Raw genomic sequence first — 23933 nt, 5'->3', positions numbered from 1 at the left:
AACAGAGCCCAGAATGCAAGGACGAGTCGCGGCAGGAGGCCGGCTGGAGACATCTAAACAGTAAAGCAGGCACACACTATCCCCTAACCACCAAGGAATGTAAACCCGGCCTTTTGGCCGTCAATTCTGACCAGAGTGATTGGCTAGTTCAAACAGCTACTATAGGGCAAAGTGTAATTCAATTGGCCACCTGCGTGTGACCTAACATGACTATGCAACCCTCTCTGTGTGTTACAATCTCATTGGCCAGGCTCAACCACATGGCCATTGCTCTATAAAGGCTAGCCTGTGAGGCTGGGGTGGTCCCTCTCTCCATAAGAGACGGCGGTCCTTGGCTTAGCTTGACCTTCGCTTTGTATTAGTCTCCCTCCTTTGACCACGGACCCCATCAGTGAAATGCCATAAAATGAGGCAGGGAAAAACTGTCCTAGGCATAGAAAGACCGGAGTTCGTCCGCCTGTCAGGTCACCACATATGAAACCGGTCCGTCCCCGCCGCTTCAGAAGCCGGCAGGAAGACTCCTTCCTCCCCCCTCGCACCCTCTCCCTAAGAGTACATCGGGCGTCCCCTCCTCCCTCCATCAAGGGTAAAGGACTGGGAAGAGGCGGCCCGCCCCAGGGCATCACGCAAGCCGGCCCCCGCCCCGGCGCTTCCCGACCCCGAGCCAAGCCAAGCCGGCGAGAGACCAAGCCGAAAGCCAGGCAGGAGGCCCAGCCCCAGTCGCCTATCAGGTGGGGGTGTCGGCTCAGGGACCGGAACTCTGGAGGTACTGGCCATGGCCCGGATGCCGCTAGGGGCCAAGGGCCGAGGGAGGTGCAGCGGAGAACCAGGGCAACGAGTACCTGGCTGCCAAACTTACAACTGCGTGCACTCGCAGAGCCCGGACAAGAACACTTCCGGGAATGGCGCCATATGGGGGTGGGGCGGCCTCCAGGCAAGCCATTGTGCCTGCGCAGCCGGGGCTCCCGAACTACAGCACCCAGAATCCTCAGGGCGGAGCTTTTTTTTTTTTTTTTTTTCGCCGCCTCCTCTTTTTCTTCTACTCTTTTGTCTGGATTAAGAGGAATTGGATGTGTTTATCGACAGTTTGGATGACCTAAAAAAACCTATTCAAATTGAACAAACTTGTATTGAGAAGCTATAACTATGTGTCAAGCATTATTAGCACGAAGGAGGCAAAAAAGAATGACACCACTCCTTGACTCTGAACGTTTCAGGGTGACTAAAGAAATAAAGTCAATGATAGAAGATACAGGCCTTTTGTAAATTAGCTAAAACTTCGGATGTCAGTAAAGTTGGGAAGTGCTGTGCGCACTTTTGTTTGTCTTTCTTGAATGAAAAATCGATAATAATTTCAGGGTTTTTGATCTAGAGCATCCTTCCTCAGCTCATTCAAATTTAAAAAAATAATTAATATTTATATTAATTTATAGTAATATTTTAATCTTATTATTCATATTGATTTTTATTATATTATTATATATGATAAAGCATGTTTTCCTTTGTCTCAGTTCCACGGTTTAATGCCCGAAAGCCATATTTTCCATAGTGAAACAGGCTCCATAAAGTCTCTAGGGCAGCTTCCCTCAGTGAAACCATTTCCTCCCTAACCCAGTCCTATTCTGTGTGCCTTGGATTGTATGCTGCTGTGACTGTGTATGGGGCCCACACAGGGTGAGCATATGGGGAGCATATGACATATGGGGATCTGCAGGGAAATAGCTCAGTGAAGCTGAACGTTGTAGAACTGGGTTCTTGGGATCTCAAAAAGCCAGTGGATACCTTTGGAGAAAGTATGACATGTGACACTTGAACTATGAAAGGAAAAAAAGTAAGTGGGAAATCAAACTATTGGAGATAACAAGTATATCTGAAATGAAAAAAGAAAAAAAAAAACAGTAGATTAAGAGCTGATTAGACACTGTGAAAGGAAAGAATCATGAATTCAAAGGCACAGAAATAGAAACTGTCCAAAATGAAACACAGGGGTAAAAAATAGAGCATCAGTGAGTTACGGAACAACATGAAGTAGCCTAACTGTGTGTAATTAGAATGGTAGAAGGAGGGGAGAGAGTTAGGGAGTAGACAAATATTTGAAGAAATAAGTAAATACTGTCAAAATTTGATGAAAATTATAAACCCACAGATCCAAGAAGCTCAGTGAAATTCAAAGAAAGCACATGAAGAAAATCACACCAAGGCACAGCATAATCAAATTGCTATAAACCAGTAATAAAGGAAAATCTTAGAAAAACAAAGGTATGTGCTTACTGGGTTCAAAGATAATTTCTTTTCATCAAGGGGAAAAAAAAAAAAAGCAAAGCAAGCCAGAGGATAATGGAGTGCTTTTAAAGTACTACTTACTACCAGTTTCCTAAGAACTGAGGAATGTATAAGCAATTAGTGCTCAAATGCATTTGCACATACTAGAATTCCAGAAAGGTAAGAAGATTCCAGAAAGATGGGAAGATTGCTTAAGAACCCCTGGAGGGGCACCTGGGTAGCTCAGTCATTAAGCATCTGGCTTCTGCTCAGGTCTTGTCCTGGGATCAAACCCTGTGTCTGGGCTCCTGGATGAGCAGGGAGTCTGCTTCTCCCTCCTGGACTCTCTGCTTGTGTTCCCTCTCTCGTTGCTCTGTCTCTGTTAAAAAACAAACAAACAAAAACAAACCAAAACACAAAAAAAACAAAAAACAAACCCATGGAAGTGCTGAGTCACTTTTACACCTCTACAAAGTCCAAAAAGCACAAGGCCCAGGCTACAACAGTACCAGCCAAGGGCTTTTCTTAGCCCTCTTTCCTCTCCTAGCTCCAACTCTGGAGGAGCTGTAGCAGCTTTTATTGAGATAAAAGGAGTCTATCATGCCCTCCTCCTGCACATACATGTATGAAAACTCTGCATGAAACAAAGAGCAGAAGGGAAATTTCACTTTAAAATCAAGTTCACATTGGAGGGGCATCTGAGTGGCGCAGTGCGTGAAATGTCAGACTCTTGGTTTTGGCTCAGGTCATGATTTCAGGCTCCTGGTCTCAGGGTCATGAGACGGAGCCCCCATGACAGGCTCTGTGCTCCACACGGATTACGCTTAGGACCATCTCTCCCTCTGCCCCTCCCCCGTGCGCGTTCTCTAAAATGAACAAATCTTTTAAAAAACTCAAATTCACATTGATTCTTAATTATATGGAACCAGCCATTTTCATTTCTAAATTGTGACTATATTTTACAAATACAATTACAAAATCTCTTTTTCTCCAAATGTTATGGGGCTTCTTTTCCCCAAATTGTGATGGACAGGATTCCAGATGACTCTATTGCCATCCCTCTCACATGTGACCCTCATTTGGTTCATATTCATGTGATGCAGACTTGGCCTGGATTTTCAGCCAAACGAAAATCCAGCCATCTATGAAATTTCAACTGAAAGTGACACATAAAGTTGCTCCCTCCTCCTTCTCTTGATTTCTGTTTAACACCCTGGTTACACTTCACACCACAAAGGGGAAATATATTTATGATGTAATGTTAAGTGAAAACATCTGCATAGTGAGATTTTTTAAAGTTCATTTACTCTTTTTTAGTAACCATTACCATGTGGGGCTCAAACTTATGACCCCAAGATCAAGAGTCACAGGCTCTTCTGAGAGAGCCAGGAACCCCCTCATCTGTGTAATAAGATAAAAACTACAAAATATGTATATAAAAGTAAAGCCTAGAATAAACATGTTATACTACTTATTTCTGGGTGGCAAGATTTAGGTTGTTTACTTAACATTTTTCTCTATTTTTACCCTTATTACAGTGTTATTTTTACAATAAAACACACATGGCTATTTTATTTTTAGAAAAGACTTGAGGGGTGCCTGGGTGGCTCAGTTGTTAGGAGTCTTCCTTCAGCTCAGGTCATGATTCCAGGGTCCTGGCATCAAGCCCCACATGTGGCACCCTCCTTGGAGTGGGGGCTGGTTCTCCCTCTCCCACTCCCCCTGCTTGTGCTCCCTCCCTTGCTGTCTCTGTCAAATAAATAAATAAAATCTTAAAAAAAGAGACTTGAAATAAATAAGCAAAAATTATGAAATGATTATTAGGATGGTTGGGTTATAGTGAATTTTTTTTCTATACTTCCTTAGTACCTAGCAAAATAATTACATAGGTTTTATAAGATAAAAATAATTTTTAAAATTTTGCATATCTTTCTGTGCTAGATTATACATGTGTTACTTATTTTTCTACCAAAGTTTTTATTTTACTAATTAACATAATTCTTTAAGAGACTGATGAATGAGGGGCTTTTGTTTTCTCAATTTTGAAGTTGAATACTTACTTCCACAATTCACTCTCCTACATTTGTTGTGCTATACAATTGATTTCCAAGATGGTTTCGAAGGTATTCAGTGAAAACTGAAAGAATGATATTTGGGGAAAAAAATCCATGTCAATTATGGTTCATTTATTAACTCTAAATTTTCTAGTAAGTCACAAAATTTGATATATAATTAATTTTCCATATTTGTAATAGTTGTAAGTTTTCACTCTCCAGAATTTTTTTGATGAATATGAGTTGTAAATAATTGCTGAAGATTTTCCTTCCCGTATTCATTAAACATATACAATGCATTTCAGCATGCATTCTCTGACATTATATGGCCTCTTGTATTCCTTATAGCCATACTGTTTGCTGTGTTCTCTGATGTACTCTCAAGGCTCGAGCTACATCTGAAAGCTTGTCCACATTCACTTATAAAGTTTTTCTCTAGTGTGTACTCCATAATGTATAGTAAAGTCAGAATTACTCCTGATGGTGTTCCCACATTCCTTCCATGCACAGGGCTTCTCCCTGATATGAACTCTTCAAAGAAGGGTAAGTTGTGATACACTGGTAAAACTTTCCGGATCTTCCTTCTCTCTCGTATGTGTTCCCAGATGCACAGCAAGGTTAAGAACCTTTACTGAAGATTTTATTTATTTATTTGACAGACAAAGATAACAAGTAGACAGAGAGGCAGGCAGAGAGAGAGGAAGGGAAGCAGGCTCCCTGCTGAGCAGAGCCCAATGCAGGGCTCAATCCCAGGACCCTGAGATCATGACCTGAGCCAAGAGCAGAAGTTTAACCCACTGAGCCACTCAGGCGCCCCTCCTGGATGTATTCTTTGATGGGCACTGAGGCCTGCATTACTGGGTGAAGACTTTTTCACATTGATTACATTTGAAAGGTTTCTCACCAGTAGGAGAGAATTTATGCAGACTGAGCTGTGACACAGTAGCAAAAAATTTCCTACATTCATTTATGTTGTTTCTTCATCGTGGGTCTTTTGATGTACAATTACTCCTCAAAGATTTCCCACAGTAGGTACTTTGAGATGGCTTGGATGCAATGTGAATTTTCTCACGCTCTGTGAGACTTACCATTTGAGTGAATACTTTCTCACATTTAGCACATTGGTACGGTTTCTCCACAGTACGGATTCTGTGGTGAACAATTAGGTGTGATTTTAGCCTGAATGGTTCCTTGCATTCATTACTCCCATAAGGTTTCTCATTTGTATGAATTCACTGATGAACAGGAAGAGATGAGGAGCATGAGAAGGCCTTTCCACATTCACTGCATGTGCACAGTTTATCTCTCATGAATTCTTTGACGTACAGTAAGGATTGATTTATTTCTAAAATTTCTCCCCCATTCGTTACATGTATACATGTAAAGCCATGTATATGGCTTCTTCCTTGCATGAATTCTCTGATGTGCTCTGAGGTTTTGTGTACAAATAATTGATTTTCCACACTCACTACATTCATAGGGTTTCTCTCCAGTATGGATTCTCTGATGGATGGCAAAATCTGGGAAACTCCTGAATGCCTTCCCACATTCATTGCATTTACGTGGCCTTTCTTCAGAATGGATCCTCATGTACAGTAAGGTATAAATTATTGCTAAAAGCTTCCCCACAATTGCCACATCTGTAGGGCTTCTTTCCAGTGTGACTTCTGGTGAGGAATCCAGTGTGATGTCTGGTGAGTTTTGATGTCTGACTGGAGGCTTTACCCCATTCATGACATACATAAAGTTTCTTCCAGTATGAATTCTCAGTAGTTGAGTAAAGTGTGCACATTTCCTGAAGGCTTTTCCACAGGCAGTGTGCTCATAAGGTTTGTCTTCAGCATGAATTTGCTGATAAGCAATTAAAGTTGAATAAACGGGGGCATCTGGGTGGCACGGGGGCATCTGGGTGGCTCAGTTAGTTAAGTGTCTGCCTTTGGCTCAGGCCAGGGTCTCAGATGTCCTGGGATCGAGCCCTACATCGGGCTCTCTGCTCAGCGGGGAGCCTGCTCCCCACCCCTCCCTGCTTCTCTGCCTACTTGTCTGATAATTGGCAGGCTTGAGACCCAAGGAAAGCTGATGTTTCTACCCAAGTGTGAAGGCCAGCAAAGACCAATGTTCCAGCTCAACAGGGAGGAGGAGTTCCCTCTTACTCAGCCTTTTTGTTCAGTTCTGATCTTCAGTGGATTGAATGGGGCCTACCCACCTGAGATAGGGCAATCTCTACTCAGTCTGTAGATTCAAGTATTCATCTCATCCAGAAACATCCTCATAGACACACCCAGAATAACGTTTGACCCAGTCTGGATGCCCATGACCCACTAAGTTGACATATTCACATTTTCTCTCTAGGGAAAATGTTCTTATATAAAATAGTTAGTGTTGGTCTGTGGTTCTTCAATTAAAACTGTCTTTCTGAAGTAACTTTTCAATGGATGATTAAGTCAGAATTCTTTGTGATCTTCATTCATGTGCATTCATACGTGGACTCTTTCCTGAAGGCTCTGTAGTAAAATAAAGATAAACTTCAATCTGAAACCTCTTTTCCCAGTTTGAGGTATCTTGTAAAAAAGTCTACTTTCCATCAGATGATACCCCCTACCTTTTCAACAAGTCTTCATGTTCCTAGGATTTTTCCACAGTGGACTGTTGACAGCACTGTAAGTCTTCCCATTCTTGCCCCCTAGGTTTTTTTCTGCTTTAGAAAATTCCTCAGATCAGGGGTGACTGGGAGACTCAGTCAGAGAAGGGGCTGCCTTCAGCTCAGGTCATGATCCCGGGTTCCTGGTATCGAGCCCTACATCAGGCTCCCTACTGTGCAGAGGGCCTGCTTCTCTCTCTCTGCCTGCTGCTCCCCCTGCTTGTCCTGTCAAATAAATATATAAGATAAAGAAATAAAGAAGGAAGGAGGGAGGAAAGAAAGGAGAAGAAAAGAGAACAGAAAAAAGAAAAAAAATTCCTCAGATCAGATCTATGTTGGGCAGGTGATAGCAGATGAACCTACTGATGTGTGGGAGAAGATAGAAAATTGGTTTGTTTGTATGTGATTTCATACAACTCCAGAAAATGTCTCCTATTCATCAAAAAGGACAGCAGTCCTATGAGACCTGCACAGGTGAGCTTTTGCATTGTTTACCTTTGACTTGTGGTTAAGGTTGGTGAAAAGCTGCAAGCTATTTGCGTATCTGTGTCTATAAATGAGACACATTTATCTTACTGTGTGTTTTTCAAATATTTCCCTACAATTGGAGGGGATTAATTAAGTTATAAAGACTTTAGGTAAAGGAATTCTGATTAATTTCTAGAGAATGGTAGGAGTTTTTTTTAATAAATCTAATATAAGGAAACTCTAGGAGTCCCAGTGGAGAAACTAAACCTCTAATTCTCTGAATATGGCCTTTTTAGGAATACAAAAATAAAACTTCTCATAGAAACACTAGCTTAGGGGCACCTGAGTAGCTCAGTCGGTTAAGCATCTGCCTTCAGCTCAGGTCATGATCCCAGGGTCCTGGGATCAAGCCCCGCATCAGGTTCCTTCTCCCTCTCCCACTCCCCCTGCTTGTGTTCTCTCTCTCGCTATCTCTCTCTCTGTCAAATAAATAAATAAAATCTTTTTAAAAAGAAAAGAAACATTCGTTTACAGGGTTTTTTGTTTTTTGTTTTTTTTTTTCATAAGAACCAATTGCCCATAACCGAGGTGGCTCTGTAAACAAATCAGACTGGCTTGATGATTTTGGTTGAAAAAGAGCCAGATGCTTCTTCCTGAGTAAGCATGCATTCTCTTGTTTTGTAATATTTGGCATGTTTCAGATCACCAATTCTAGTGTGTAGGTTTTTTTTTTCGTATACATCCAAGCAGTCCTTAGACATCAGATGGGTGTCCTATAACTTAATTCTGATACAAGGACCGGGAGATAGCCTCAGATTCCAGAGGAGGCTAAGGGCTCAGTCCTATAAGACTGTCCCCCCACTCCAGTTGCCAGTCACAAATCCAGGTTGTCACCTGTTCTTCTGACCAACCCCCCCCCCCCCATAGATTGGAGGTTCCAGTGACCCCCTCCTTGGGTTCAATTAATTTGCTAGAGCCACTCACAGAGTCAGAATAGCATTTCACTTAGAAGAGCACCAGTTGACTACAAAAGGATTTAACTCACAAACAGCCAGTTGGAAGAGATGTACTGGGCAAGGGGTGGGGAAAGGGCATAGAGGTTCCCTATCCCCTCCAAGCACACCACCTTCCCCAAAACTTCCCACCAACCTGGGTTTCGGTTTTTATGGAGGCTTTGTTACATAGGTGCGATTGATTAAATCATTGGCCACTGATGACTGATTTGACCTCTAGCCCTTGTCCCCTTCCCAAGGTCAAGGGGGGTAGGGCCAGTTCCAACCTTCTAACCACCTGGATGGTTCTCCTGGCAAGCAGCTCCCATTGTTAGGTGCTGTACAAAAGTCATTAACATTACAAAAGGCTTATCACTCTCATCACTTAGGAAATTCCAAGGGTTTTAGGAACTCTGCCAGAAATGAGGACAAAGACCAAATATATATATTTCTTATTATAAGTCACACTATCACAGTTGGGTTTGCTTTCTCCCTCAGGGCTTAGTTAATCTAAACTTATGATTTTACTTATCTGCTAAGTTATATTACTTCCACATGTTTAAGATTATGAAAAACTTAGCATTGGTGTTCAGTTCCCTTGAATTATACTTGTGACAGGCTTTTTGATATCAACAGTAAATGTGTTGCTCTGTAGTTAGCTTATATATAATTTCCAAAGGACCTTAACCTTAGTGAATTTTAAAGCCTAGAATTTACAATGAAATGAAAAAAAGGGACACATACACACATGCACATTGTTGCTAAACCAATGACTCACCTCACTGGCCTGAAGCAGAAGCTAGACCTGCACTTGCTTTGTCTTTCTTTGGATTTTTCCTTCAGTTTCTCTGATTCGTGGGATGCAGATGTGTATTTAGCTCCAGGATGAAGGGCCTTGCCTTCTGTAGGACGCCCTGGTCACCAAGGTCAGAGGCAAGAAGAATGGATGTAGGTTTCAGTCTGACTGTATGAGGTCCTAGCTCCTGCTAATGGGATTCCAACTTGTTAGTGATCTTCCCCTGCTGACTGCCTGTGGACTTCAAGCATCAGATGCAGGGACTGTGACTGTATTCAGCCTCCACAATCCCCAGTGCAGGTCTCTTTTCAGGTACTAAGCAGGACTCCCCAGGAGAGGATCCATGACTTTCTGGCTCACAGCAGATTTTCCATTACATCAAGGAATGGTCATTGCTGGGATCCAGGGAATACACATGGGCCTTGTCTCCATGGCCACTGTAGCAAACAGAATAGTTATAAGTATGCCCTCTCTGTGATCCTGGAACATAAAATCTTTTCTGATAACAAGGTCACAGAAACTAATGAAAGAAAAGCCTACAATGAGGGGCACCTGGGTGGCTCAGTCATTAATCGTCTGCCTTCAGCTCAGGTCATGATCCCAGGGTCGTGGGGTCAAGCCCAGGATCGGGTTCCGTGCTCAGCAGGATGCTTGCTTCTCCCTCTCCCACTCCCCCTGCTTGTGTTCCCTCTCTCACTGTCAATGTCAAATAAATAAATAAAAATCTTAAAAAAGAAAAACCCCAAATGAGAGATGGCATGTGCTTCTAAGAAATCTCATGTTTTACAGAGATAATGAAGAAATGACTTTTTTGATGTTTCTACTAATTAGTCACAGGTTGGACTCTTCTGGGAAAGCAGCTTCACCACACGGATGGGTGTGGATAGCTAGCTCAACTTTCAACTAAAAGATTACAGATGCAGGGGCACCTGGGTGGCTCAGTGGGTTAAGCCTCTGCCTCAGCTCAGGTCATGATCTCAGGGTCCTGGGATCGAGCCCTGCAACGGGCTCTCTGCTCAGTGGGGAGCCTGCTTCCCTCCTCTCTCTGCCTGCCTCTCTGCCTACTTGTGATCTCTCTCTGTCAAAAAAATAAATAAAATCTTAAAAAAAAAAAAGATTATGGATGCAGCAAACTATAAACATAATTGTGCTTTTTCTACAAACGACATTATATCAGATAGTTGTGGATGTTCAAAAATATACATATATAAAAATATATTTCTATATATTTGTTGATGTAAGCTGAATAATTGAAACATTTCAGCTTGGAATCCTTTGCATGACTAAAATGGAAATGATATTAAGATTGCAAAGTCTCATAATTTACCTTTTTTGTCCTAATAGTAAAAATGTATTCAAATACATTTATCAAAGTATAACATGCATACCAAAAAACACAGGCATAAATCACAGCTCTAATACTCAGTGATGTGTCACAAAGTGAATATGACCTTGTAACTACAACTGAGTTTGAGGAAAAGAAAACAAAACCCAGAAGCCCATCTCTTCAGAGTCCCCCAACCACGATCCATTCTATCTTGCCAGAACTAACCATCATCTAGTTTTTAACACCACAGATTAGTACTGCCTGTTTTAATAAATTTGCGTTTTTAGAACCATACAGCAGAGGGACGCCTGGGTGGCTCAGTGGGTTAAAGCCTCTGCCTTTGGCTCAGGTCATGATCCCAGGGTCCTGAGATCGAGCCACGCATGGGGTTCTCTGCTCAACAGGGAGCCTGCTTCCCCCTGTCTCTCTGCCTACTTGTGATCGCTCTCTGTCAAATAAATAAATAAATAAATTTTTTTAAAAAGATTTTATTTATTTGACAGACAGAGATCACAGTAGGCAGAGAGGCAGGCAGAGAGAGAGGAGGAAGCAGGCTCCCCGCTGAGCAGAGAGCCCGATGCGGGGCTCGATCCCAGGACCCTAAGATCATGACCTGAGCCGAAGGCAGAGGCTTTAACCCACTGAGCCACCCAGGTGCCCCAATAAATAAAATCTTTAAAAAAATTTTAGAACCATACAGCAGGAATTATTCTGTGTCTGGCTTCTTTTACTCAGATTATATTGGTGACACTCATCCATGTTTCACCGAGCGATTCATTCATTCTTGCTGCAATGTGTTATTCTTTTTATGAATATACCACGGTTATCAGCTCTGCTGTTAATGGACATCTGCTTTGTTTCCAGGGTGGGGCCATTAGCATTGAGGCAACCATACCATTCTTGCTGGTTTCCTTTGGTGCACATGCCTTCAATATCTTAAGTATGGGCCAACCTATAAAATGGCTTGGCCAGAGTCCCTGCATATATTCAAATTATGTATCACTAAACAGTTTTCCAGAGGTGTTTGACCAATACGCAACTCAACCACCGGTTTAAGAGAGTTCTAATTACTATATAGTTTGTTTTGATGGCTACAGTAGAAACCATGATAGGCATAGCTATTCCCTTTACCCAATATTAGAAATGATCTGATTGTCATTCTTTCTCATTTTATCTATTATTTCATCTTTATATATTTTGATCATTTAATTATTAGAAGACCTGAGCCTATTTTTTTTATATTTCTTAAAAATTTATATATAGTTTTTAAGGGTCTATGCAAGTTTTCTGCACTTTTTTTCCTACTGTGATGTTAATCTTTCTAAATGGTTTTGAAGAATTTAAAAAAATAATTGTTTTTTTTTTTTCCTGGTTAAATGTGAAAGAATCTTTTCCATTCAAAAACTTATTAATGGGTAATCTTTGGATACTTAGATTTAAAGTAAGATAGAAAAAAGTCTTTTGGGGGTGCCTGGGTGGCTCACTACGTTAAAGCCTCTGCCTTTGGCTCAGGTCATGATCTCAGAGTCCTGGGATTGAGCCCCACATTGGGCTCTCTGCTCAGCAGGGAGCCTGCTTCCTCCTCTCTCTCTCTCTCTGCCTGCCTCTGATCTCTGTCAAATAAATAAATAAATAAATAAAATCTTTAAAAAAAAAAAAAAGTCTTTTAACATAGTTGCATTGTCTGTACTTTTCCCTTTTGTTTACGTATGTTATAGTGGGGGTCTGATTTGGGGTCCTGTTAATGTATTGTTCTACTTTAAAAAGTTTTTTAAAGATTTTATTTATTTACTCATGAGCAGAGAGGGGCAGAGAGGGAGAAGCAGGCTCCGTAAGGAGCAGGGGGCCCAATGTGGAACTTGATCCCACGAACCCAGGATTATGACCCAAGCCAAAGGCAGATGCTCAACCATCTGAGCCACCCTGGTGCCCTAAAATGTTTTTACTTGGAAATAATCTGAAACTTACAGAAGTTGTATTAGCAAAGGATATCATTTATCATTTACTCTATGTATACATACTTTTTCTGCATTGAGAGTAAGAATGTGCATTGTTTTCATCCCTCTATGTACTTCAATGTGTATTTCCCAATAAGGATATGCTTCAATAAATTTAATGGATGTAATAGTTTTATCTACTCTACTTCTTGTATTCCAGTTTGAAAAACTGAATCAATAATGTTCAGGATCAATCAGCATGATCTCAAGCAAAGCTCAGAAATAGCCTTGGGATTTTGCTGGAGATGTATTTTTTTAAGGATTTTATTTATTTGAGAGAGAGCGAGCGAGCATGACAGGAGAGAGGTCAGCGGGAACAGACTCCCCGCCAAGCAGGGAGCCCGATGTGGGACTCCATGCCAGGACTCTAGGATCATGACCTGAGAAGGCAGCCGCCCAACCAACTGAGCCACCCAGGCGCCCCTTGCTGGAGATATTTAGAAAGAAGTATTCTCCTTGGGGTTGTAAATGCTTAGAGCCATACTAATTTGGAATTGCCAGGAGATGTATTTGTCATCACTGGGAAAGACTGATGAGAATATAGCCCATACAGAAAAAAACAATGCAGATGGGGGTAAATAGTCGCAGATCAATGAATGTCTGAGTCTCTAGTTTCACTCCTGATTCCTCAGACATTTGAACTTTTCTGACACCAGTCTTTTTTTTTTTTTTTAAAGATTTTATTTATTTATTTGATAGAGATCACAAGTAGGCAGGCAGAGAGAGAGGGAGAAGCAGAATCCCCCCGGAGCGGGGAGCCCAATGCGGGGCTCAATCCCAGGACCCTGAGATCATGACCTGGCCGAAGGCAGAGGCTTAACCCACTGAGTCACCCAGGCGCCCCACCACAGTCATATTTATGGGTGAACTGGGGGGGAAGGGGAAGGAGAGCGAAGTAAGCACATTTTATGTATAGTCAATTCAATCTAAGGGCAGATTATCTGGTTTATGGACCAACAGAGGTTAAAAAATACGAGGTTACATTGTAAAAAATTTGAAGAACAATTCAATGAAACATCTGATTTTTTTGAGCACATCAACTGGAACTATAGGTAATCCATAGATGCTATGTTCGGTGATTGCCTCTTGGCAATACAACCTATGGTGAAGGACAGCTCATGTGGTTCTGGATCCAGGACTGCCACATTGGGACCTAAAAAGAGGTAAGGAAAGGCAGAAAGCAGGGATGAAGAGCTTCCAACTTGAGTCCTGTTGTGATATTAAAAAGTGAAAACTCATCTAGGAAAACAAAGTTATTAGAAACTTTTAATAGACAATGGAACCTAGCCAATTGCTAATTTGAATACTGTTCGGTGTTCTTTTTTTTAAGTTCGGTGTTTTTTTTTTTTTCTTTAAAGATTTTATTTGTCAGAGAGGGAGAGAGAGCAAGCGCACAAGCAGGCAGAGCGGCAGGCAGATGCAGAGAGAGAAGCAGGCTCCCTGCTGAGCAAGGAGCCAGATAAGGGACTTGATTCCACGACCTGAGCTCATGACCTGAGCTGAAGGCAGGGGCTTAACCAACTGAGCCACCCAGGTGTCCCCTGTTCGGTGTTCTTATACAGTACTATTGCTTTAATTCTTTTGGTGATGTAACATCGTCCTCCCAAAAGCCAGATGTAATTTAAAATTTATACTCGGGGTACCTGGGTGGCTCAGTTGGGGTCTGCCTTTGGCTCAGGTCTTGATCCCAGGGTCCAGGGATCAAGTGCTATGTTGGGCTCCTGGTCAGCGAGGAACCCACTTCTCGCTCTCCCTCTGCCTTTCCACTTGTTTGTGCTCTCTCTTTCAAATAAGTAAAATCTTGCCAATAAATAAATAAATAAATAAATAAATTTACACTAAATCAGTCTACCTGATCTTGTCTAGTTGTAACACTACTTTTTATAGTTACCCCTGATAAATGAGTGGTGTCTTTTTTCCCCAATATCCCCTCCTAAATGAGTGGCACCTGCACTTGGCCAAAGGACTCAACACTGTTTGGTAGAAACAACTTTCCTGTACTCTTTAAGCTTTTTGCAGAGACATGGGCTGTGGGGGGAATTCCCCAACCCATGTCTTCAGAAATTTCTAAGCCCAGATGAACAATCAGAAATGTGATTGGTTTCCCAAATGCTATGGAGATAGTTTATGGTTGGTCTGTCTTTGCCTCTTAAACTATGCTTAAATTAGGAAACTTTAGAAGCGAATTACAAAAGTTTCTGACAATAAATATATAAACAACATCTTTATTGACAGTGGGCCAATAAGAGCAGTCAAATTTAGTTTATAGGTAACCAAAAACATTTGAAAAGTGGAACACTAAAACTTCCAAGGTTCATGTTGGAGTACAAATACAGTCTTATTGAACGTCAAACATAAATAGAATACTGAAATGTCAAGGGCCAGAGTTCCCAGTAAAACTTAGAGCTAGTCTCTTAACACTCCTTAAACTGCACTTAGATTACAAACTTGAGTCTCTGAAACTATCGATAGCTTCTGGCTAAGTGGTACTTAGGAGAGAATAAAGCAGATTCCCCAAGGTCTCAAGGAGGCTGTGTAGGGAGCAGCACCAGATGGAAAGACGAGCAGAAAGAGAAGCCTCTTCTCTATGCTGCGCTATACAGCAGGATGGTGACAGTTCTTGATGTTAACAAAAAGCATGGAAGACACATTCATTCCTAAGTAATTTCTATCTGATCAATGCTTAGCCACTTATTGCAGACTGAGTTTGTTATCTCCCCAAATTTATCTTGAAACTTAACCCCCAGAGGGATGGTACTAGGAGGTGGGGGCCTTTGGAAGGTGAATAGGTCACGAGGGCAGAATTCTTGGGAAAAGGTTTAGTTGGCCTTATAAGAGGCACCAGAGCCCCCTTATCCTTTCACCATGTGAAGACAGAACAGAAAGATGGTGATTCCTGAACCAGAAAACAGACCCTCCCCAAACATGGACCTGGTGGGGCCTTGGTCTTGGGCCCCGGTCTCCAGAACTGTAGCCAGTCTGTGGTGAGTTATTTCATTGTAGCAGCCCAAATGGACTGACGTTTCATTAAAATACATATATCTGCATATGTTTACATACCTTACAAACATATACTTATAGAAGCCATCTGTTTAATTTATTGTGAGCCAGGTCTTTGACACACATTGTCTTATTTAACCCTTACAACCTTACAAGAGAGGGATGATTTATTCCCATCTTACAGATGGAGGCCCAGAGACCTAGAGACAGCAAGTAGTAAGGTCACATAAATGTTAACTGGAGGGGGAGAATCCAAACTCAGCTTTGGAAAGCCCAAATGGATCTTACTCTGGAAGTCAAATTTTGGCCCCAAAATAATGAATTTATTTTCACTCAAGCAACTGGCACACAGAGAAGTATCAAGTATTACAGGCTTTGGGGGGACGTACAATCACTGTTGCAACTGTTGTAACAACCAAATGTAAATGAATGCATGTGGTCAAGATCCAACTAAACATTATTCTGAGATACAGGCAGAAGGTGGACTTCATCGTGGGTCCAGGTCACAGCCTGTCAGTTCCTATTTTTGAACATGAATACTGAGCATGAAGGGGAGCGCCTTTCTCTTTACCTTGTTCCTGTGTCAGCCTCCTACCCTGACCTCTCAGTCCCTGAGCCTTCCCACCCACTTCCACCCCCAATGTGTTTTTTTATTCTTCCCAAAACCTTTTCCCAGTTCCTTCAGCCCCATTTTTGTTTTAATTTCCATCACGGCTGGATTTAATCCATTCATCCTTAATGATCTTGCTCTAAACTCTATTCCTCTACTTCTCCTCAATAATACAACTAAGATTTACAGAGAAGGAATTATAGGAAACAACAGAGATAATGTGGAGAAGGCCAAGAGCAAGGACTAGTTGCTGAACGTTCTTAAAGGATAGAATTTAGAAGAGAAAGAAATCTGTAACTATTTTCCTTCTATCTCTTCTATACTCTTCTCTTCATACAACAGAGTAACAATAAAAATTGACATTTGTATAGTGTTCTACTAAATATTTATTTGAACTTTTGCTTCTGCATTTCCAATCCTACCACTTGTTTTTGATCACCTGTGTAACTTATCATGTGGTTTCATGCCTCTTCTACCTTCTTTAGGGCTCTTGGACATAACCCAACAAACATATAGGGAGAACAATAACAACAACAAAATGTGGGTAGACATGAAAGCCAGAGAAATGGCAACCTCTTCTTCATGGAGGGAAGCTGTTATCCTCCATTGAGTCACTGTCCTGTGAACTATTTTCCATATTTGACAGGAAGGTGTGTCCTTGTGTCTCAGAGTTGCTTCATTTCTCCTCCTTGACTGGGACCCTAAATATAATAACACATTGAACTCATCAACTTTCCATACCCTCAACATCCTAGGGGCTTTTTCTCAAAGCGACAAAGCATCGTTTATAGAAGCAGAATAACTGTAAATGAGTTGGAAATGAAATATCCCTAATACTTTGCTTATAGAAAAACCAAGGACTCATTTAATGCCAAAGATACAAAAAGAGGCATTTGATCAAAAACTGCAGTTAAGATTTTGACCCATTCTTAACTTCAGGGAAATTCCAAGGAAGGAGAAAATAAAAATCTACACAACAGAGGGATAACAATTATCTAAATGTATGACCAGCATAATCCAGGGGAACATAACTTAGAACCTGCAATACATTCTACTTTAGGTTCATCAAATTAGATAGTAGCCTTTGGGGAGGGAGGGAATCCGAAGCATATTTCAACTCTTAACTTTACATTTTATAGCTAATATAAAAGAAATAACCCTCCCTGAAGGAATGACACTAGCTGTACATCTGGAGATCTACTTTGGATCCAAAGAGGAACAACTCCGTGTCTTCCTGATGATAAAGATAGGAGTCTTCCACCTACGTTTATAAATAAGAATTTCCTTACAGAGTGAGAAGCTGTAACAAGGCTCTCATGTAACAAAGAGAGGGAGAAACCAGACTCACAATGATTATACAGTTATCCACTTCCAAGGATTTCTTGAATTTCCATGAAAGGGCTATTTGGTAGTGGTGGTGGGGGATCCAAATAGGAGATCCCTGGCCAGAAGCTTTCATAATGATCAAATCAATGAATATAAAGAACATTCTGTCTAGGGCTCAAAACTATCTGTTATGCAAGTAAAAGTAGATGCATACAAAATTGGTCCTTGGGCAGGACTTTACGGGTGTCCCACCTAAACTACTCAGATATTTAACACAGTGATAAAGCCAACTTACATTTCTTCACATTTAGGAATTTTTCAGAGTTGCTCTTCAGTATGAATTCTTTGATGTCTGATGAGGGATGAGCTGCACTTAAAGCTTTTCCCACATTCATCGCATCTGTAGGGCTTCTCTCCAGTATGAGTTCTCTGGTGTTGAATTAGAGCTGATGAATGGATAAAGGCTTTTCCACATTCATTACATTTGTATGGTTTCTTTCCAATATGAATTCTCTGATGTTTAGCAAAATTTGAGCTCCGGCTGAAGCTTTTCCCACATTCGTTACACTCATAGGGTTTCTCTCCAGTATGAATTCTCTGATGCTGAACAAGATGTGTGCTCTGACTAAAGGTTTTTCCACATTCGCTACATTCATATGGCTTTTCTCCAGTATGAACTCTCTGATGTTTAGTAAGGGATGAGCAGTGGCTGAAGGCTTTCCCGCATTCCTGACATTTATAGGGTTTCTCTCCAGTATGAGTCCGCTGATGTTTAATGAGAGCTGATGAATGAATGAAAGCTTTATCGCATTCATTACACTCATAAGGCTTCACCCCAGTATGAATCAACTGATGCTGCACAAGATGTGTACTTCGATTAAACCCTTTTCCACATTCACTGCATTCATATGGTCTCTCTCCAATGTGAATTCGCTGATGTATTGCAAGGGATGCACTTTCTGTGAAGGCCTTCTTGCATTCGCTGCATTCAAAGAGAATTCTAGTATGAGTTCTCTGATGTTTAGTCAAATTAGCTCTGTGGCTAAAAGATTTCCCACATTCACTGCAGCTATAGGGCTTCTCTCCAGTATGGACCCTCTGGTGTCGGATAAGCACTGAATGGTAAGTGAAGAGTTCACCGCAATCGTTGCATTTATGAGGTTTCTTCTCTTTACAGGTTCTTTGCTTTTTCATTAAGTTTGATTTCTGTTTCAACCTTTTTTCAAGGGTATGGAAGGCATATGATCCTCTGGGAGCTCTGTCTTGAGTGAGAAGAACAGACTTTGGACTCAGGTTTTTCCAATAAACATCATGCTCACGAGCTCTTTCTTCGGGGAGTGAATTCGCATGGCTGAGCATTTCTCTCAAGTGTCTCTCCTGATTTCCTTGCTGATTCTCTAGCCAGTTTTCACATTCAAGAGCTGTTTCCAAGCTGGAGTCATAGACACTATCCCTTGTCAGTCTATCTATTATTGCAGTCTGGCATGATTCATTGGAAAGATCTTGCACTGAAGTTGAGTCTTTGTCCTCAGGTTTAGTTTCCAGGTCTGAAAGAAATTGGAAATGCAAATTTCCTTTGTTTTCAGTGCTCAACAAAAGACAGTTCTGTAACAGCTAATAAAGATGAAAAGCATGCTTCCGAGGAGGAAGTGGATTTGACTTTTTTAAGATGACTTGCAAAGAGAAGCAAATGGAAGGAAACAAACGCACAGTGTTATGTGGAGAAAATGAGTAGACCTTATCCAGCATAGTCAAAAGGGGGTAAAAGATGACCAGAAATACAGAAGGAGAGATGCAGATGAACCAGTATTATCGCTGGATGCGCAGGAAACGAGCACACTAGATCAGAAGAGGGAAGAAACAAATTCTTATTGAATACCCACTTGCTATATTAAATATACTGTTATCACTTTAGAGGACATTATGACTTTCATGTTTCCAGTCATGCAGTCCTACCCACATCCAAATAGGCATTCCATTTCCAGTTTAACCTTCCCTAACAATGCTTTTATATGTCTCTGATCAAAAATGTCCTATGATCTCCCAAAGATATAATGGCAAATATATGGTATCTTATATACATAAGACTACTCCTTTTAACACTGAGATAGCGGAATACTGGTAACATCTCAACACTGATTACAGAGAACTGATTAAATGCAGTATGATATAGACATAAAATGCAGTACTTGCAACTTTTTAAAACATCACAAAGATCTCCATATATAGATATGAAGTTATCTCCAGGATATATTAAGTAATTTTTTTTTAAAACCAGCAAACTGGGGCACCTGGGTGGCTCAGTGGGTTAAAGCCTCTGCCTTTGGCTCAGGTCATGATCTCAAGGTCCTGGGATAGAGCCCAGCATCGAGCTCTCTGCTCAGCAGGGAGCCTGCTTCCCCCAGCCCCTCTGCCTGCCTGCAATCTGTCAAATAAATAAATAAATAAAATCTTAAAAACCAGCAAGCTGCAAGTGAGTGTGTACAATCTGCTCTTTATGTAGAAAAAATGGGGAGGGAGATATAAATATATGCACATATTTGGTTATATTTCCAAAAACCAAGGATGGACAAATGAAATATTAATAAAAATGGTTGCTTATAGGCAAAGTATCAGAATAGAGGAGAGAGGGCAGAGATGGAAGCTAGAGCTCTCTAAATACATCTAATGTATTAGAATATTCTGTCTAATATAAAACTATAAAGCTAAACTAATTTAAGGAGTGTAGTGGGTCAAAGCAACAGATCAATGAAACAGAAGAGCAACTTCAGAAATAGTCGAGCATATACAAATAAAAACAATACAAAGGTGATATTTCAGTCAACAAAAGACAATCTGTTTTCAAACATATGTTGCTACAACTGATTACACATTTACAAGAAAATTAAGTTAGACCTGTCCCTCATTCTATACAGCCAAATGACTTCTATTCCTTCACCAAGCTACTTTTCTATGCATTTATTCAACACTTATCCATTGAATATCTACCATATGCTAGGCTCTGTGCTAGGCACTGGAAAAAGACACATGCACAGGAGGGGAGAGAGAATTTTGTCTAACATTCACAAATGCATGTAAAAATATGCTTGTAGGGTACCTGGGTGGCTCAGTTGGTTAAGCAACAGCCTTCAACTCAGGTCATGATCCTGGAGTCCCAGGATCAAGTCCCACACCAGACTCCCTGCTTGGTAGGGAGTCTGCTTTTGCCTCTGACCTTCCCCTCTCTCATATTCTCTCTCTCTCTCAATTAAATAAATAAAATCTTTTCAAAAAAAGTACTTGCAGTTAAGTATTGAGGAATAAAAGGCAAATGACTATGAAAAAATATGGGGGGAAATCTAGGGAGATGAGGGGAGGCTTCTCTGAGGAAATAAATCACTGAGCTGGAATGAAAGTGCAGTTGGAGTTTGGGTGAATGTTGCAGGTAACTGGTACAAATCACAGAGATGAGCATTACAGGGAGAGGGAATGATACGAACCAAAGTGCCAAGATGAGAGGGACATACAGGGAAAGCACAGTGGTTGAGAGCATGGACTCTAGAATCAGAATGCATGAAGATAATCCCAGCTCTGTCGCTTATGAGCTGTATGACCTAGGGCAAATTATTTAACCTCTCTATTTCAGTTTTTTTATCTGTAAGATGGGCAATAACAGTATCTACTTCATGAGGAATAATGACAATACTTACCTTAATAAGCATTAAAGGGATATAAACCACTAAAAATTATGACACAGCCTAAGAGCTAATAATTTGATGTAAGGCTGATATAGGGATGTAGGTAGAAAGCTCAAAGTATGGTCCATAAACCCTGGGGAAGCCAGAAATTCAAAACTATTTTCAATATAATGTTTAGATGTTATATGTCTCTTTCATTGTCTTGTCATTTGCACTGTTACAAAAGTCATCATGGTAAAACTGCTTATGACTTAGCACAAATCAGGACAACAATAAACTTAGTAGCAGCTGTAACCTAGCCCTGGCATGTACTCTCAGTTAAGGAAAAAAGGAGCCAGTTTCACTTAAAAATGTCTTAGGAAACAGTAAACACTACTGATTTTATTAAATTTCAAGCCTTGAGTATACATCTTTTAAAATTTCTGAATTGAGAAAATAGGAAATATTATAAGGCAGCTCTGTTCCTGTCAAAGTATGATGACTGTCTTGAAGAGAACCACTTGTGGGATCATTTGAGCTGTGAGCTGAACTAGCCACTTTTCCCATGGACCACAGTTTTTACTTGGAAGAATGACTGACAGACAAAATATGTTATCCAAGTTGAGTATTTGACAGATATTTCCTCCAAAATGAACAAACTGGGGTGCCTGGGTGGCTCAGTGGGTTAAGTCTCTGCCTTTGGCTCCGGTCATGATCTCAGGGTCCTGGGATCGAGCCCCACATTGGGTTCTCTGATCAGCAGAGAGCCTGCTTCCCACTATCTCTCTGCCTACTTGTGAGTTCTTTCTCTGTGTGTCAAGTAAATAAATAAATATATATATTTTTAAAAGATTTTATTTATTTATCTGACAGAGAGAGATCACAAGCAGGCAGAGAGGCAGGGAGAGAGGAGGAAGCAGGCTCCCCGCTGAGTGGAGAGCCTGATGTGGGGCTCGATCCTGGGACCCTGGGATCACAACCCGAGCTGAAGGCAGAGGCTTTAACTCAGTGAGCCACCCAGGTGCCCCTCAAGTAAATAAATAAAATCTTTAAAAAAAAAAAAAAAAAAGAACAAACTGAGCCTGTCACTTCAAGAAAAACAATCAAGAGTATTCAGTAAAATTTCAGCTTTTGGGCAGAAATCAGAATTTTGGAAAACTTGTATCTGCTCTTGAGAACCTGGTAGTTTTTTAATCCTTAAAGACTTTTCTGATAAGGTCAGTGGTGATATTAAAAGTTGTAATTTTAAAAACACTACACGATATAATGTGTCAATACTTAGAAGATCTGGGGGTGCCTGGGTGGCTCAGTGGGTTAAAGCCTCTGCCTTCAGCTCAGGTCATGGTCCCAGGGTCCTGGGATAGAGCTCCGCATCGGGCTCTCTGCTTAGCAGGGAGCCTGCTTCCTCCTCTCTCTCTCTGCCTGCCTCTCTGCCTACTTGTGATCTCTGTCTGTCAAATAAATAAATAAAATCTTTTAAAAAAAACCTGAGATCTGCATAACTCAATGAACCAGTATTTTCCAAAAGATCAGTAGATTTTAACAAAAGAGTATGAAAAATTCATGGATCTGGTTCCTGATGCCACATTATATCTGATCTTCAAGAAAGTAAAACTTGCCCAGGGGCACCTGGGTGGCTCAAAGGTGGTTAACGGTCCGACTCTTGATTCTGGCTCAGGTTATGATCTCAGGGTCCCAAGACTGAGTCCCACGTTGGGTTCCACACTCAGTGGGGACTCTGCTTGAGGATTTTCTATCTGTCTGCCTCTCCCCCTGCTCAAAGGCACCCACACACATGCTCTCTCAAATAAATAAATAAATCTTAAAAAAAAAAAAAAAAAAAAAAGGAAAGAAAGAAGCTAACACTTGCCCAGTTTTTGGTGTAGTAATACAACAGCTACACTTACCTGAAAAAGCTATGAAATGTTTCTCCCTTTCCAACTATATTTTAGTGTGAGGCTGGATTTTTCATACATGTCAACCAAAACAATGTATCACAACAACTGCATCCAGAAGTGGAGTGAGAATATAGATTTGCAAAAATGTAAAACAATGCATTCTTTTTTTTTTTTAAGGTTTTATTTATTTATTTGACAGAGAGATCACAAGTAGTCAGAGAGGCAGGCAGAGAGAGAGGAGGAAGCAGGCTCCCCACTGAGCAGAGAGCCCGACGTGGGACTCAATCCCAGGACCCTGAGATCATGACCTGAGCCGAAGGTAGCGGCTTAACCCACTGAGCCACCCAGGCACCCCAAACAATGCATTCTTGTCAATAAATTTTTGTAGCAAATAGGTGTTTATATAAAAATTATATTATTTGTGTTAACATGAAATGGGTTTTAATTATTTTTACATGATTTAATAGTTTAAAAATTTTTCCAATTTTCATTTCTAATACAGTAAGTACTGGTAAATATAACCCAAACATAAAATATAAGTGTATTAATAAAGCTCTTTCGGGTCCTCAGTAATTTTAAACATGGTCCTTTGATGGCAAAGTACTTAAGAACTGCTATGTTAGAGTACAAAAACAGGGACAGCAGGTGTGAGATTAGATTAGAATAATGAGTAAAAGCCAGATTTTATAAGACTGTATAGGCCTCAAGGATTTTGGTTGTTATCCTAAGAGCAATGGGAAGACACTGGAGTGTTTTAAGCCAAAGAATGACACCATCAGATCTGTATTTTGAAAACATCACTCACACTGTGATATAGACTAGTGTAAATCTATGGGGACAGAAGCAGAATTGAGATTACCACAGTGGTCCAGGCCAACAAAAGAGAGAGGGATGCTAACAGTAAAA

The 23933-nt window shown here is 40.8% G+C and overlaps 1 protein-coding gene across 4 annotated transcripts in view; it reads right to left on the bottom strand.

Moving 5' to 3' along the window:
- Positions 1-13313: 13313 nt before the first annotated feature.
- ZNF286A (zinc finger protein 286A) overlaps positions 13314-23933 on the bottom strand; it is a 28517-nt gene continuing 17897 nt past the window's right edge. For 2 of the 4 annotated variants that reach the window (XM_013049630.2, XM_004779861.3), the window contains exons 6-7: positions 17769-19020; positions 14747-16848 (exon numbers count right to left, since the gene is read on the bottom strand). In XM_013049630.2, coding sequence (XP_012905084.1) covers positions 17792-19020 — 1229 coding nt within the window. In that variant the 3' untranslated portion in view covers positions 14747-16848; positions 17769-17791. Of the gene's footprint in view, positions 13691-14746; positions 19021-23933 lie in introns of those variants that run through there. The other 2 variants (XM_004779862.3, XM_045085404.1) reach the window with 2 other exon arrangements.

Source organism: Mustela putorius, unplaced genomic scaffold (genome assembly GCF_011764305.1).
Source record: "Mustela putorius furo isolate JIRA1106 unplaced genomic scaffold, ASM1176430v1.1 tig00000867_pilon_pilon_pilon, whole genome shotgun sequence".
Classification (NCBI taxonomy): domain Eukaryota; kingdom Metazoa; phylum Chordata; class Mammalia; order Carnivora; family Mustelidae; genus Mustela; species Mustela putorius.
This window is presented reverse-complemented; position numbering and strand designations above follow the sequence as displayed.